The sequence below is a fragment of the Nematostella vectensis genome, chromosome 12, assembly GCF_932526225.1.
Source record: "Nematostella vectensis chromosome 12, jaNemVect1.1, whole genome shotgun sequence".
Lineage (NCBI taxonomy): Eukaryota > Metazoa > Cnidaria > Anthozoa > Actiniaria > Edwardsiidae > Nematostella > Nematostella vectensis.
Window position 1 is genome coordinate 11,079,433 of NC_064045.1, and position 15,964 is coordinate 11,095,396.

The 15,964-nt window shown below is 40.2% G+C and overlaps 2 protein-coding genes across 5 annotated transcripts; one reads left to right on the forward strand and one right to left on the reverse strand.

The window, feature by feature from the left end:
• Positions 1–100: 100 nt before the first annotated feature.
• LOC5520677 (lipase maturation factor 1) lies at positions 101–9,753 on the forward strand. Of its 4 annotated transcripts, none has more exons than XM_032365700.2 (11): positions 101–495; positions 1,134–1,443; positions 2,480–2,490; positions 2,783–2,931; positions 3,322–3,387; positions 4,190–4,357; positions 4,956–5,133; positions 5,646–5,799; positions 6,363–6,552; positions 7,831–7,943; positions 8,777–9,753. In XM_032365700.2, exons 2-11 carry the CDS (start codon positions 1,205–1,207, stop codon positions 8,973–8,975), a joined length of 1,467 nt encoding a protein of 488 aa, XP_032221591.2. In that variant the 5' UTR covers positions 101–495; positions 1,134–1,204; the 3' UTR covers positions 8,976–9,753. The 4 variants fall into 4 exon arrangements, with proteins under 4 accessions (XP_032221591.2, XP_032221590.2, XP_001640504.3 ...); XM_001640454.3 differs by lacking the exon at positions 101–495 and adding an exon at positions 508–841; XM_048719856.1 differs by lacking the exon at positions 101–495 and adding an exon at positions 508–751.
• On the reverse strand, positions 9,487–15,940 carry LOC116603983 (ankyrin-1). Its single transcript, XM_032365702.2, has 3 exons — positions 15,789–15,940; positions 12,832–13,420; positions 9,487–11,060 (listed from the first exon to the last, which is right to left on the reverse strand). The coding sequence occupies exons 1-3, from the start codon at positions 15,807–15,809 to the stop codon at positions 10,042–10,044; spliced, it is 1,629 nt and encodes a 542-aa protein (XP_032221593.2). The 5' UTR covers positions 15,810–15,940; the 3' UTR covers positions 9,487–10,041.
• Positions 15,941–15,964: the final 24 nt, after the last annotated feature.

The window sequence follows — 15,964 nt, forward strand, 5'->3', positions numbered from 1 at the left end:
AAAACAACAACAACAACCATGACAAAAAACTGCAAGATGCAAAAACATTAAGAAAATATTTGGGATCACAGTCAAGCTCCTAGTACCGTTACCCCTACCCTGGTTCCAGAGCCTCAAACGTCTCTCTATTTAGTGGCCAGCTGGCTCTCTATTTAGTGGCCAGAGACGTTCGAGGCCCTGGAACCAGGGTACGTTGCCCCACCCCTACTACAGCCCCATACAATCATTTACTGTTTTAGCAGTTTAAAAACGCCAATTCTCCGGTTCCCCTTTATATGAATTATCTTTATTCAGTTCCAAAATTTTATGTACATAACAGCTCATAGGTATCAATCCTAACTTTTAAAAAAGTTGAAGTCTGCCTGGCCGGAGATTTGTTCGCTTTAATTTCTTGGTCCTTTGTTTCACATGTGGAGCAGAGCAAAGGAATCAAAAGAAACAGAAAGCTCTGCACAGAAAAATTGGTCTGATGCCTGCCGTCCCCCAGGAGTGACGGTAAACCTGTGTTTCTTACCTATTGAGCCCACGTTTATTGCGGTTTGGAACGCCTGACGAAAACGTGTCTTTGTGCTAATGGTGAATGGTATTTTGCTGTTGTTGATAAAAAGAGTGTTTCGTCTAATAAGAAGAACAATTCATTTCCTTAATTTCACTGTTACGGACGCTATGGCGACTCCTGATGGTCTCAGACACAGGTTTACATCGCCGAAGGAGTCACAAACACGCAATTTACAGAAAAAGGAGGCAGACGGTAAAAAACGCGAATCGCAAAATGTCGTGCAACAAGGAAGCTACTGGCTGACGAGAATTGTGCTTCTGCGCTTTATAGCGTTTATCTACCGTATGTACATGTTGTTTTATGGTGGTTAAGGTGTTATGTTATCCCTTCGAATACTAATTATTGTAAAAGTTGTATTTTGCACACAAGGTGCTATAAAAATGGTAAAGCCCACTCACTAAACATGGCTTTCAGATGTAGGAGATGCTTTCTGATTCAACTAAAATTGCACATATTTTTTATAGTTTTTCAAAGTGTTAAATGTTGGTTTAGAGAAAAGTTTAAAAAGATTTTAATTGTTGTCCCATGTAAGTATTTTTTATTTAAAAAGTCACTGATTTTTTTACTTTTCCAGTTGTGGCCTTCACTATTGCAGCCAACCAAAACCGACAGCTTCTTGGCAAAGATGGTCTTCTACCTTCAGACATGTATTTAAAAAGGATCAAGCAACACTTTAGCCAGGAAACTGAATGGAAAACATTCCTACATGTCCCTACACTGCTTCTCTTCACTGATCCTGCCCAAGTGGATCAGCACCTTGATGTATTGGCATATACTGGGCTTGCTGTGTCTGCCTTCATCCTTCTTACAGGGTGTGCTAATATGATTATGATGTTTGCTCTTTGGCTGGTTTATCACTCCATTGTGAATGTTGGGCAAAGATGGTGAGTTACATTTTAATACCAGCCCTGTACGGTACAGACTAAAAGTATTTTAACACTCTGTGCAGGCCCATACCCAGGGGGGTGCAGGCCCATACCCAGGGGGGTGCAGGCCCATACCCAGGGGGGTGCAGGCCCATACCCAGGGGGTGCAGGCCCATACCCAGGGGGGTGCAGGCCCATACCCAGGGGGGTGCAGGCCCATACCCAGGGGGGTGCAGGCCCATACCCAGGGGGGTGCAGGCCCATACCCAGGGGGGTGCAGGCCCATACCCAGGGGGGTGCAGGCCCGTACCCAGGGGGGTGCGAACGCACCCCACACAACGACCAAAAGTCCACTTCCGGTTCTCAATAGACGTGCAATTTGTAGACAAAACTATAAAGCATAAGCTAGATCACTCTGGTATGTAGCCAAATCTGACAATAAACATCCCATGGAGATACTGCAAAGGCATAAAAAATCCCTTTTTGTTTTTTCGGGGGTGGTCAGATTTTTATCAGAGAACAAAATCCCCACCCCCCCCCCCCCCCACAGAAAAAATTAGGTCCACTTTTTCAGATTTCGCAACCCCCCAAGAAAAATCCTAGGTACGGCCGTGCTGTGTGCAGATTATGTATGGATTTAGAGTGAAGTTTTATGAAAAGTCAGTCCTCACACCTCTGTTGGTTCCTTGCACTAGAATCTACTTGCAGTTCTTCTCAATAAAGATGGAATAAACATTTTAGTAGCCTGTGAAAGTGCTTGCATCTAATTAATAAAGTTCACTAATTACACATTATTGCTTTAGTCTATCCAGGGGCGGATCTAACTTTTCACTGAAGGGGGGATTTGGCTCAGTGACAAAATGGGGAGGGGGTAATTTGGCTTTCTGACAGCCCAAAGGGGGGGGTTTTAAACCCCCTAAACCCTCCCCTAAGTTCCGCTGTTGCTATCTTTAGCAAAATTGTTATTATTGATTGACCTTATGTCAGAAGAAAAAAAATGTTAGTTGTACTCCATATCTTTCTAATTTGTTTTATCTTCTATTTGTTTTCACAGGTATTCATTTGGTAGGTACTGTATATAGAAGAGAGTTTAATATGACATGAGCCACATCAAACAAAAAGGAACTGTTGGTATGGATGGGGTTGGTTATATTTTTTTAATGCACCCTGCCCTGCCACCCTTTTCTCCATTCAGTCCTTTAGACTGTCTAACCCTTCCAATTTACTTGTAATTATCCCAATTGGCTTAGAAATCCTAACACATATACACTAGGGAAAGAAAAAAAAACGTTGTTTTGAGAGAACAAGTGAGAGTCTAAGCCTCTAGCATATTAATAATCATTTGATGTTTTTTTAGGATGGGAATCCCAACTTCTTGAATCCGGCTTTTTGGCCACCTTTCTTTGTCCAGTTTTCAAGCTGCAACAGGTCCCAGCTCAGACGCCGATACCCTTGGTTGTGATCTATGGTTACAGATGGCTGATTTTCCGCATAATGCTTGGAGCGGTAATTACTTAGCACTGGCATTCCTGTACTGTTAATTTAAAAAATATATAAAAGTTGGTGTATGTAAGATAAATGTTTACAGTGATTATTCAATATTTATTTCTTCTTGCTTGCATACTGTTTACTATTGTATACTTCGATTATTTCCCCCCAAAAGTTGGCTATAAACTCTTTATTATTTTATCTTTATTGATGAATTACAGACAATGAATAATATTCAAATGTGAATATAAATCTATTCATTACTTTGGCTCAAGGACGTTATTGTTTGGGTGTTTTGCATGATTGGATTATAAAAATGTTTATTGAGATGGTTTCAATAGTTAAATGTTAAAATCATGCAATATGAATTTTATATATTTTTATCTATGTCATACATTTTCATTACAGGGCTTGATAAAAATCAGAGGTGACCAATGTTGGCGTGATCTAACGTGCATGAACTACCATTATGAGGTATTACTAATCATCTTTATGATGAACAGCTACCACCAACAGTGCTGAAAAACGCTAGACTAGTTCCAGTACCGCGTGGTTAAACCAGCCTTTTTGTTTTGAAATGGCGGCAATTTTAACGGCAAACTGTCACATTTTGGCAAATGCCACGAAAAGTAGACCAAACATAAGGCTATAATTTTCTTTATGACTCCCTCATTATCACACAAATCTGTCATCTTTTGTCCAGTATGGTTTTAATGCTGTACAGTTAGTCAAAACAGCAACTGAATTGTGCTTGTTTTCGCCAGAGCATCCGCATGCTCATACGTTATTCAGCACTGTCGCTACCACCAGTATCATTACCAGTATTGTGGTGATTTTTATCATCATCATTCCATCATACAAACTATCATCAAAATTTAAAATTGTACTCATCATAATCATCACCACTTTCATCTGCATAACCACTTTCATCTGCATAACCACTGACTTTATGGTTATCTTGTTATCATTAACGTCACTGTAATCATTGATGTTTTTATCATCAGAATAACAACCATAATCATAACCATTATTGTCTACTTCACATCATTGTAATCATAGTTATAAACATCATTGTAATCATAGTTATGGTCCCTGAATTTATCACCATCTCCATCATTACCACTACCGTCTGGACCATTGCCAACATTATTACCACTATCATTAACACAATAGCTACTACCATAACATAAAAATAATTATTATCACCATAAACATCACCACAATTGCCATGCTATTGCCTTCATATTATTATTTCATTGCCTTTCTTCTCCTCCAGACCCAGCCTGTACCCAACCCAATAAGTTACTACATGCACCACTCTCCTGAGCTCTTCCACAAATTCGAGACTCTGGTCAATCACTTTGTAGAACTTGTCGCCCCATTCCTGCTCTTCCTGCCACGCCCTTTGCGTATCTGGGGTGGCCTAATTCAAATTGCTTTTCAGGTAGGAGCCACATAATGAATTAGAACAGTATGAATAAGAGCTTAAGTGTCTTTTTCAGCTGCCATTTTGTCATTTCCATCGGCTGCTTTGGCAAAGCTATTGCAGTATTTTCAATTGCAATTGGTAAACAGAGCATAAACCTGTTTATCAAGAGTTCTTTACATAATTTGTCTTTCGATAAATTATAAGGATAATGAAGGTGTGGTTGACTAAAGCTCAACCATTAAACAGTTAAAGTGGCAATCGCACCAGTTTACTTCCATCAGTCAAATAGAAACCTCAACGGATAAAAGATAAAATTATCTATTTAAAATCTGCACTATCTAACAGGCCATACTGCTTTTACAATTTGAAAATATGTTTCGTGCTTTCTGTATAAAATCATCGGAAATTGTTATGTAATTGACCGGATGTAAAGAAGGGGATATTGCCTCTTTAAGCATAAACAGCAACTCTGCAAAAAAATTTCAATGGAAATAGAAAAATAAGCAACACCTAAGACAGCCATCAGGTATTTTTATATTTACCAGAGGTTCTTATACTTACGCAAGCCACTTGTCCGTTGATTTGGGGTCTTTTTATTGATCTCCGTTTGTAGGTTATACTTATCATAAGTGGCAACTTAAGCTTTCTAAACTGGCTGACCATCTTGCCCAGCATCGCGTGCTTCGATGACTCCTCTCTTGCTTGGCTGTTCAGTTCATTTTCTGGTGCTAGGATTAAGGTGCAAGAGATTCAGAAGGCTGAGAAGGAACACCCTTCGAAACCCACATGGGGTAAGTTGAGTACTCAGATACTGACTGATCCATGCCAGGCACGTACATAGGGGGTTTACTGGGTGGGCGTGCACCCCCTTGGCGGCCGAAGTGGGTCATTTCGTATTAAGCATTCTTGAAATACTATGCTTTTTTCATATGATACCTATTACTGCGCACCCCCCTTAGCCAATCCTGGGGACATGCCTGCATGTACTTTATAGGTGTGAGTGTGTAAAAACATCATCAATGTAGGTGGTACCACAGGACAACCTCCCGAGTCGTTATTTTATGTTTCCCAGTTAATGAATGTTGTACAGTAAATGACGGAAACCCAGGCTTAACTCCTTTATCTAAAAAGAAGAGGAATTCATAGTACCCAATGTAGAGAGCAAGGTTTTTACACCTCATTGATTGAATGCTGGAGCCGTGTTTATAAACTAACATGATTACCCTGTACAATGTGGACATCAGCTGGGGTTTGGAAGAAATCTATTGTACGGTACTGAGGCATTGTATTTTTGTGTTGGAAGGCCTGTGTGTGCGACGGACATTTGAGATCATGTTGGGCCTGGTACTAGCGTATCTCAGCATCCCTGTGGTACAGAACTTATTATCTACGCGACAAGCGATGAATACTTCCTTTGATTCCTTCAGACTGGTCAATACGTATGGCGCTTTTGGCAGGTAAGGCTATATCGCCCTGCTCTGGACGTGTTTCGCATTTTATTTTTTTCTATTAAATTTCTCAATAACTCTTTGCCAGCGTTATGCAGCGGTGCATTCTGTTGGTACTAGTTTATATTTGATATACTGTGATGATTCGAACAAACGTCCGGGGCTTATTAGGGAGGGGGTGCTTATATCATTTTGACGGAAAATACCAGCTTCTGAATTGATTGAGAAATTTGCTATAAAGTGAAACGACAGTGAAAATGTTGTTAATGGAGGTTTTCATTCAATATCGTCCTCGAAGTCGCTTCCATCGATAACTAGATTCTCAGGGCAGCACCCTCGACATTTGCACCATTCAAGTGGTGGTTTTAGTGGTGCTTTTTTTAGGAGGAGGGAAGGGTCGCTTTTTCCAAAATTCGCGGTCGAGAGAAGGCGTTTATTGGGGAGGGGAAGCTTATTAAAAAGAGGGCGCTTATTCGAATCATTACGGTAAAGGGCATTTATACTTGACTTTACACACACCAAAAACAAGGTAAACTTATTTACTATCGTGTTATATCGTGTTTAATTGTCAGCATAACTAAAGAGCGCACGGAGGTGATCTTCCAAGGAACTAGAAACCGCACAATCATACCCGACGACCAAGGAGGGATCTGGCAAGAGTACGAGTTCAAGTGTAAACCAGGCAGTGTTGCTAGGCGACCGTGCCTAATCTCACCTTACCACTACCGTCTGGATTGGCTGATGTGGTTTGCAGCTTTTCAGGTATGGAATCGACATGGCGCGCGGATAATACCAAAGCGTCCCTCTTTTATGCTCTGTTGTCTAGACTGGTACCAAGACCGGTTCACGGCGATCCAGGGAAAATCAGGTTATTGTTACAGTTACGCGAAAAAATTATTCAAATTGAAAAAAAAATAGTCAGAACATTGCAAAACTTTGATCTCTAATTGCCAATAGTTTTACCCCCTAATAACTTTGTTCCCAGATAGCCGCCCGCGCCCCTGGAATCGACATGGCACGCTGGTAATACTAGAGTCCCTTTCTTATTCGTGCGACAGAGCAAAAAAATGGAAAGTTTTCCCAAAATAAGGTCTGGTAAACTTCGGTAAGCTTTAATTTTTGCATAGAGGTTCCCTATGTTATTTAAACCAACATATCAAAAAGAGTTTTTTTTCTAATGACAACAACAACAACAACATATTTTATTAGCACCCTCTATTATACAGATATTACTTATTAAATAAGAAAAGGAGAAAAATAAATATAATTTTTATAATTGGGCACCAGCCGCATTAAGAAATAGCATAGCTAATCGAGCTTAAGCGGCTAGGTCAAGCGGAAAATTGCATGGGTAAACAACATGATACATCAATATAATATCAATACAAACAGAAACGAAAAACAGACGACAATAGATGCACGCACAAGAACAAAACATGGATTCGTCTTCGAGATATGAGGCTTAAAGTGCAATTTTCAAATGTTCAAAGTATGAATCAAAGTATGAATTCTCCATGTTTTTAGGGAGAAGTCGGGCTCTGATCAGAAATTAAGCCAAATTTGCTCCCTAATATCTAAATTTCATATCTTCTAAATTTCTTTTAAATTTGGAATTAAGATTTTTGTCAGAGGAACTCCTTGTATGCGGAATCTTGAGCTTATATATTGAGAATGGGAAAATTTGATGCCATTTTTTTGTCTATTCGTGCTCTCTTGTCTAGACTGACACCAAGATTCGGTCTGTTCAGGGCGATACAGGGACAATATTCAAATTGAAGCTTATTCAACTGTTTTGGAATTAGTATGTCTTTATTAACATTCTAATAGCATTTGAAAAACAATTAATCAGAACATTGCAACACTTTGGACTCTTATTGCCATAGTTTTACCTCCTAATTAGCTTTGTTCCCGGATAGCCGCCCCGCGCCCCGGACTTACAAATATGTTTTTTATCTGTTATTTTTAAGTTGTTCTTCTAGTTGTTATTTCTATTTACTTCCATTTGGTTTCTTTTTTGACATTTTCTTTTTTTCCCAACAGAACTATCAATACAATCCGTGGCTAATTCACCTTGCCGCCAAACTCCTTGCGAACGACGAGCAAGCTACTTCACTTATAGCTCACAACCCATTTGGCAACGGCACAACACCAATGTAAGACACGATGCACCACAGGGGGAGGGGTGGGTAGAAGGTGTCAGTAGGGGACGTTCAAATAAGGAAGGACACCAAAATTTGTTTTAAATCAATATAACACTATATATACTAATCAGGTATTTGTAATAAGAGCCCCCTTTATATGCGTTATAGGTCACCCGACTTATCATCTGGACAAAAAAGCACTTAGCACTAGTGTAATTATGTTCATTGACTGTCATCAGTTACAGACTGCCCGGAGATAGCCCGAGATCGGAGGTGCAGGCTCGCGATGCCCGAAGATATCCCTAGCACAGAGTTACATGCTCGCGATGCCCGAAGATATCCCGACATAGAGTTACGTGCTCGCGATGCACTTCGTGCATCTTTCGACAGGCAATGGACAACTTTTCTGGTGCTAATTGTTTTTCAGATAATCTAAATCGCGCATTAGCAAGGGCAGGAGGAACAGACTTTGTTAGGCTAAATTTTAACTAACGAGATTCCCTGAAATACGCCTTGCTTCGCGACTCGTTTATTATGTGATGCTACTAGCCCGTGGCGCGCGAACAGTCCCCGACGCTCTGTCCGAAACCTGCGACAAACTCTGTCCCTCTTGCCCTTGAATTAATAAGAAAAAAATTTTGCTGCTTTGTTTTTTTTTATATCCGCTTGGTTTAAAGGGGGGGGGGGGGGGGTATATTTATGCCTTCCAGCTTACAGAGTTAACCGTTTTTCTGCCGTGGACCTGCAACATGAGCTGTTGGAGACACCATTTGCTAAGCGACCTTTCTTAGTATTCACTCGGCATTTTCTATTGGTACAATGACATGCCTTTCCTGCCCCAACAGGTTTATCCGCGGAGAACATTATCGTTATACCTTTGCCGAGATGGGAAGCGCCGCCGCTGAACGTGGTCAGTGGTGGCAGCGAACGCGCATTGGGTCTTATTTCCCGCCGGTCACATTACGCGGGCTCAGAGCTTTCCTCAAAGCACAGGATTGGGAGCTGCCTAAATTAAAAACAAACCGCAACGAGGCTAAACAGTGAATGTAGTGTACAGATCAGATTGAAATAGTATGTAAATGTGGTGCATTCGCATTGCGCAAGTAAGGGCAGTACTTACAGCCAAATTCGTTGTTGCGCGACCTCGGCGAATCCAAAATCCTTGTCTCGTTTGGGAATAGCGCGTAGTCAGACACAAGCTTTGGTGGCGGTTTGTCTGGTTTCGATTGTTTGATTTGATTGACTACGCGCTATCCTCAAAGAAAGAAAGGAATTTTCGATTCTGGGAGGTCGCGCAACAACGAATTTTGCTTTAAACTGTATACTAGTGTTCGAAACGAAAATCACCGGAACTGAAGTATTTTAATACTTTAAAAGGGCGTAGCTTAAAAAAAAGTCCGGCTGCCTTTTTTTTAGTCAATAAAACACGCATGTGCACTAGAGCCCTCAAGAGCCAACATTTTCAAATAAGCCTTCGCCTAAGATAAAAATTTTATGTAACACTTAGTGCTTCTAGTCATTAGTAGTTCTTAAAACGGAGAAACAAACATAGAGATAGATTTAGACTTTTAATAAAGGTAACACTTATATACAAATCACCCTCAGTATAGTGATAAAGCTGCCTTATACCGCGACCTTTTTTACCCTTGAGTCTAGAGGCTAAAAGTCAACCCTTACCAACTCCCTGTAAGTTTTTAAACTAAAACTTTAAAAAAAAGGAGAAATGGAAAAAGCGAGCCTCTTGTTGCCAGCGTAAACTTGTTTTTGTTGTTGTTAGATAATCTTAAGCGCAGGTTATAATAAACAACCCAGTATCGTATAAGTTGGGAGTTACTGTGATGGCATTAGCTTTGTGCAGCATCAATGACTGATACATCGATTCGTCTGTTTCCCTAGTGTGACAGATCAATAGGTGTTTCACCCTCGCCACCCCTTGCACTGCAGTAAAATGTCCCATCAATTTGATGTCACTATGATGGTAATTGCCTTCCAAAGGTGGTAAACGTCAGTGTTCCCTAATCGCAGTGCGACAGATCAATGTGAGTGTTTCACCCTGACCATCCCTTGCACTAACAAAAGCCCCATTAAAAATTTTACCATCAGTTTGATGTCACTGTGATGGTACTGCTTTGTGCTGCACCAATAACTGGTAAACGTCCGTTTTCCCTAATCGCAGAGCAACATTAGCTGGAGTTTCATCCTGGCCATCCCTAGCATTCACATCAGCCCCATGCCGCAACAAACTCTTGACAGTATCTAACCCAGAACTCCACTCAACAGCCTTGTGCAAGGCCGTCGACCTCCAGTTATCAGTGTCATTTACGATGGCACCATGCTCTATCAGACATTCAATCATCTCCTGCTTACCAGCCAATGCAGCTAGGATAAGAGGTGTCACCCCTCCTAGCATCGCCTTCAAGTTAACATCACAGCCCTGTTGGATCAGCCTCTCTGCAACAATCACATGCCCACTGCGTGCAACATCATGAAGCGGATTCTCACCCAAGCTGTTCTTGGCATGCTCCCCATTGAAACCCTGATCAATGAGAAAGTCTACCACATCGGTTATACCGTTAGCCGCGGCATGGAATATAGGAGTTGAGCCTGTGTAATAATCACGCAATTCCGGATCACTGCGATACTGCACAAGGAGTTGAGCTATTTCTCTGTCACCAGCAAAATGCAAAGGCGTTCTCCCCCTTTTGTCCCTCAGGTGGCACTCACTACCTTGTTCAAGTAAAAGCTGAACCATTTGTTTATTCCCTGGCATTCCCGATGCTGGAAACAACGGAGTCTGGTGCTCTGCTTTGTCTACTGCATTTAGACTACTCCCATTTTGGATCAGCAACCGTGCGACCCCAAGATGACCTTGCTTGGCCACGAAATGCAGCGCTGTACACCCAGCTAAGTTTGGCTGATTCACAAAGCTACTCTTTTGAAGTAGATACTCAACGACATCTATATGTCCCTTTTCAGCTGCTAGAATAAGAGCTGTGTCTTGGTTTACCGTGGTGGAGTCGATTTTTGCTCCCCAATCCAAAAGTAGCTTCACCGCCTCAAGATTTCCATTCTTTGCCGCAACGTGTAGAGGTGTTCGACCCCAGGTCGTCTCTTGGTCAACAGCTGCACCTGAAGATCAATTGACTGCTTAATAGAGGAAACTTACGTCGACCTCCTCTCTTACAATGTGTCATGACGGGCGAATATTTAACGAAATATTGCCAAAAAAATATGAAGCGCGCCCCGAAAAAAAAAGTGTTATGAAGCCCGCTTAAACACAAAATATTCATCTAAACATTATTGGCACCACAACCCTAACTGACAATTTTGATTGGCTGTTTTGTTCAAAAGAAAATGGAAATCAAAGTCGTAAGACGTTTTGACATCTCAATACCCAATCTTCGTTGCATGACACTCCATAACTTCGCAAAAAGAAAGAATCTAGAAATACGCAGACACATCCATCTCAAAGTTATCGATAAATGCGTGTGTCAAACATGGACAATTAAAGAATGTCAATCACCCACGCCTTGTTATGATTCATCATTGAAAATACAACGGTTAATTCGCGTGGGAAATTCGAAATTAAAATCTAAGAATTAAGTCTGATATGTTATTGGCGATATTTGATTGAAAATATCTTGGTTACCCGCTTGAATTAGCCGATGGAAATGGATTCTTTGAGTCACTCGGCATTGAGCGGGAGCATAAAATGGCGGCGTGGTTGGCCTTCTTTAACTATGAATTTTGTTGGTGCTGGGTCCTCTGTCAATACCCCGTTTAGCACCGGCAAATCACGAGCTACCCAGTGTCAAGGAAAATAAGCTGTTTTTTTAAAATAAGAATTACCTTAGACGAAAGAAATTTAACCTATGTACTTTTCTCTGAACAAAATACATCATCAGATTGGTAATGATGGAAGTCGATTTGCATTACAAGATTCAACATATTCGACTGCCTCTGTGTCTGCTCGTTGTAAGCTGAAACTTTGCCTGGTATTTTTGGGAGGGGGAGGGTACAATTCCCCAGGGTCTAGTACTTTTGTGGGTTTAAAGGGGTTGTGATGGAGGGAGGGTGCAGGGGGCGCATTCGAACCCACCACAACAGCGGAGAGCACTTACGGTTCGCAATAAACATGCTATTTGTAGACAAAACTATAAAGCATAAGCGAATTAGATGAAAAAGGTGTTCTAGATCAATCTGGTTTGCATAGATCTAAAACTGTCTTGTAGCCAACTTCGATAATCAGATAATAAACGTGGCATAAAAATGGCATAGAAAAACTTTTTTTTTGGGGGGGGGGAGGTGGTAAGATTTTAATGAAAAAACTCATTCCCCACCCCCACCCCTGAAAAATTAAACTTTTTCGGATTTTGCACCCCCCCCTCAAAAGAAAAATCCTGGGTACGGGCCTGTAGCTGGGTACTTCCCTGGGAGTGTGATGAACTCCTCCCCATGCTACATTTTTACATGTTAGTGGGGTTTTGATGTCTTTGGAAAACTAGGTAACCAACATTCTTGAATATTATCATAATGTTTTGGACATTGGGGGGGGGGGGGGGGGGGAGGAGGGGAGGTTGTCATTACAAAATGATAAAAATTTGTGAGTTTCCAAACACATCTTTAGAATGGACTCCCCATCTCTTCCAGGGTTGTACTTGAGGAATTTTGCATTGTGAAATAAAGTTCATGGCATTGTATTGTGTTAATTGTGTTGTGTTGTGTTGTGTTGACCACAGCAGATGTGTACCCAGGATTTGTGTGTGTGTGTGTGGTGCCCTTTTATAGGTTTCATATGAAAATATGGATGATATTTGATGACCCTTCAATAAAAAATGACCTACTTTTTGTTCCCCCTCCCCCCAAGTTATGCGTATGCCTGGTCTTCAAGAATGCTTACCTTTTAACAGTAGACATCTGGCATTCTCTGTATTCCCAGTTGATGCAGCAAAGTGAAGGGCTGTATTACCATGGCGCTCATGAGCATGAATGTTGCACCCCGCCTGTATTAGGTACTCCAAAACTTGCCGAGTGTTAGATGCTGCAGCTAGCATGCAAAAAGTGGTCCCTGCATCATCTTTATCAGTCGATGGTTGGTTAATATCAATCCCAAGTGAGAGAAACTTTTTGATTTGTCTGAGGTCACCATGCCTGGCCACCAGCTTTTTTAAGTCATTACTAACTTTATTGTGATGTTCCAAAATTTGTTCTAAGAAAGTTAGATTTTTACATGCCCCCTGCTTCTGTTTTGTTTCCTTTTCAAAGGAGTTCTGTAGTATTGCAGCAGTTGGTTGCCCATGCAGCTTGGATTGAGTATCTTGTACTGGAGCTGAAAGTGCGATGTGGATATCAAGCCTGTTAGGGCTGCAAGCGAGGATTGACATGATTATGTCATGGTTGCCATGGATACATGCAATCTGTAACGGACTATAGCCAGTGTGTATATCAGGAAAGGTGACTTTATCAAAGGTGATAGACCTCAAGTTTATCTAGGAAAATACAAAACAATATCACTCTTTTTTGACATTATTAGATAAAACATACAGTGCAATGTATCTAGCAAGGCCAAATTGATAGTTTTGTGAAGTAAGGGAAGGGTCATTATTTAATGGGAAGGGGGAGGGTTGCTTTGTTTGGGGGAAGGGTTGCTATTTTTTGAGCGTTGATTTGGGGGAGGGACTCAATATTTGGTTTAGGAGAGGGCATAGTTATTCAGATGAATTTCCGAGCTTCCTAAAAGCCTGGAATTTCAATTTTTTTTTTGGGGGGGGGGGGGGGGGGGGGAGAGAACCCAGACCCCCTACCAAATAGATAAATGAATGTGATGCACATTCTGCTTGCACTTTCATGACTCTCGTTTGGCTGGCATTGGAAATCATTATCCCCTTAAATATGGCTTCTACTTTTTTCTTTTGTAGTTTTGTTTTTATTAACTTCCATCAATGAATTTTTATATTTGAAATTGGCAAAATTTTCACGGGGAGCATGCTCCCAGACACCATATACTATTTTATCTACACCCCTGAGAAATGGGATCAAAATCAACTTTTCTCCTGGCTTGTAGTGTTTAAGGCCAGCTCCGCCTCCCCTTTATGGCATGTCTAAGTCAGTGCCCCCCTTACACAACAATTTTAGTTTTTTTTGCTCCGGTGGATGGCCTTAATCTTTGGTCGCTTTTTTTGGGGAGGGTCACCATTTTTGTGCTTTAGATTGGGGGAGGGTCGCAATTTTTGAACCAGAAAAAAATTAAACTAAGCAGCCCCTTCCTCAGGATGAATAATGACCTGATTAAAAGCAATGAGAATGCAAGATCTGTGTACATTCTGATTGACATTAGCTTTGACCAGCGATACAAAGAGATGCTTCAGTGCATATCATAGCATGACAGAATGCTCCTAGTTAAAAAGTTTCTGTCAGACAGAATTGTGAGTATAGCAGGGTTCTTTGACTATTTGTAAAAATAAACTTGACTGCTCTTATTGCCTCTACAGGCCGGTACCCAGGATTTGTCTTGGGGGGATGTGAAATCTGGAAAAGTGGACCTAATTTTTCTGGGGGGGAGGAGGGGGAGGGGGGAGGAGGGAATTTTCTGATAAAAATCTGACCAAGATTTTTTTATGCCTTTGCAGTATCTCCAAGGGACGTTTATTGTCAGATTTGGCTTCAAAATGTTTGACTGATAGATTGACCAGATTGATCTAGCTCATGCTTTATAGTTTTGTCTACGAATAGCACGTCTATTGAGAACCGGGGGGGGGGGGGGTGCCTCCGCTCTAAAAACTGTTTCATATCAATCATGTGAGAGCCAGACAAAGTGGAACTCTTATCAACTATCATGTCTCTTTGATAAAGGCTTAAGTATACCTTTGTTTTGCAACCGATGGGAAAAATACAAAATTATTTATCTCATTTCTGGCAAATGGTAAATAACAGAATACAAATAAATAATTTAAGTACTTACAAGTATAAAAAAGAGATGAAGAGGTTTTAACAATCATAAAACCATAAAAAATCCCAATAATACAATAAAGCTATAGAATTTTAATTACGATCTAGATTTTACTTATTAACTGAAATCTTACCTTAACACAGACACATTGAAAAGAAAATCAAACACAATTGGTATTTCTTAGCATTCGAAACGTTGATTGCATTCAAAGATGCTGAGTCGCTTCGGTAAAAACTACTTGTTACCAAAAAAAGAAAAAAACAACCGAGAAATTTTCCCTCAAAAATTAGAATGAATTGATTTATGGTAGGTAATGGTATAGTTTGAGTATTAAACCTTTACTTATTGTACCTTTGTTTTGCAACCAATGGGAACAATACAAAAACAATTATTTCTCTTATTTCTGACAAATGGTAAATAACAGAAAAAAAATAAATAATTTATAAGTACTTACAAGTATGAAAAAGAGATAAAGAAGTTTTCACAATCATAAAACCATAAAAAAAAACAATAAAAGAATAAAGCTATAGAATTTTAAACCTATGGATTACGATCTAGATTTTACTAATTAACTGAAATCTTACTTCAACGTAGACACATTTATGAGAAAATCAATTGCAATCGATATTTTTTAGCGTTCGAAATGTTCGATTGCATTCAAAGATGCTGAGTCGCTTCGGTATAAACTACTCACTACCTTAAAAAAGAAAAAAACACGAGAGAAATTTTCTCCCAAAAATTAGAATGAATTGATTTATGGTAAGTCATGGTATAGTTTTAGTATGAATACAACCACCCAGCTTTTGATAGAAGAGAATTCCATGAATTTTCAAGGCAAGTTTTTGAAACGCGGATGTGATCAAGTAATCTTACCAGAAACTAGATTATTAACATTTTTAGAATCATACCTCATCTTTCACAGGCGCCATGTCCACAGATGGTGCAAAATCAGAATATATGATATTATTATTCTATGTGAGTTATAAAATTCGTCCACCTTCGTTCACCTTTTCTTCTTTGTCATTTTCTTCTTCATCCGGGTATCATTGTCTAAATATCTGGCTCCCTGTGTTGAACTATCTCG

Excerpts from the sequence above, each read along its gene's own strand:
- LOC5520677 (XM_001640454.3), top strand. The coding sequence starts at position 574 with ATGGTGAATGGTATTTTGCTGTTGTTGATAAAAAGAGTGTTTCGTCTA. Across the intron at positions 842-1,133 it reads CTTTATAGCGTTTATCTACC|TTGTGGCCTTCACTATTGCA; the intron begins GTATGTACATGT and ends TTACTTTTCCAG. Across the intron at positions 2,932-3,321 it reads TCCGCATAATGCTTGGAGCG|GGCTTGATAAAAATCAGAGG; the intron begins GTAATTACTTAG and ends TTTTCATTACAG.
- LOC116603983 (XM_032365702.2), bottom strand. The coding sequence starts at position 15,809 with ATGGCGCCTGTGAAAGATGAG. Across the intron at positions 13,421-15,788 it reads TGGCGCCTGTGAAAGATGAG|ATAAACTTGAGGTCTATCAC; the intron begins GTATGATTCTAA and ends GTATTTTCCTAG. Across the intron at positions 11,061-12,831 it reads CAGATGTCTACTGTTAAAAG|GTGCAGCTGTTGACCAAGAG; the intron begins GTAAGCATTCTT and ends ATTGATCTTCAG.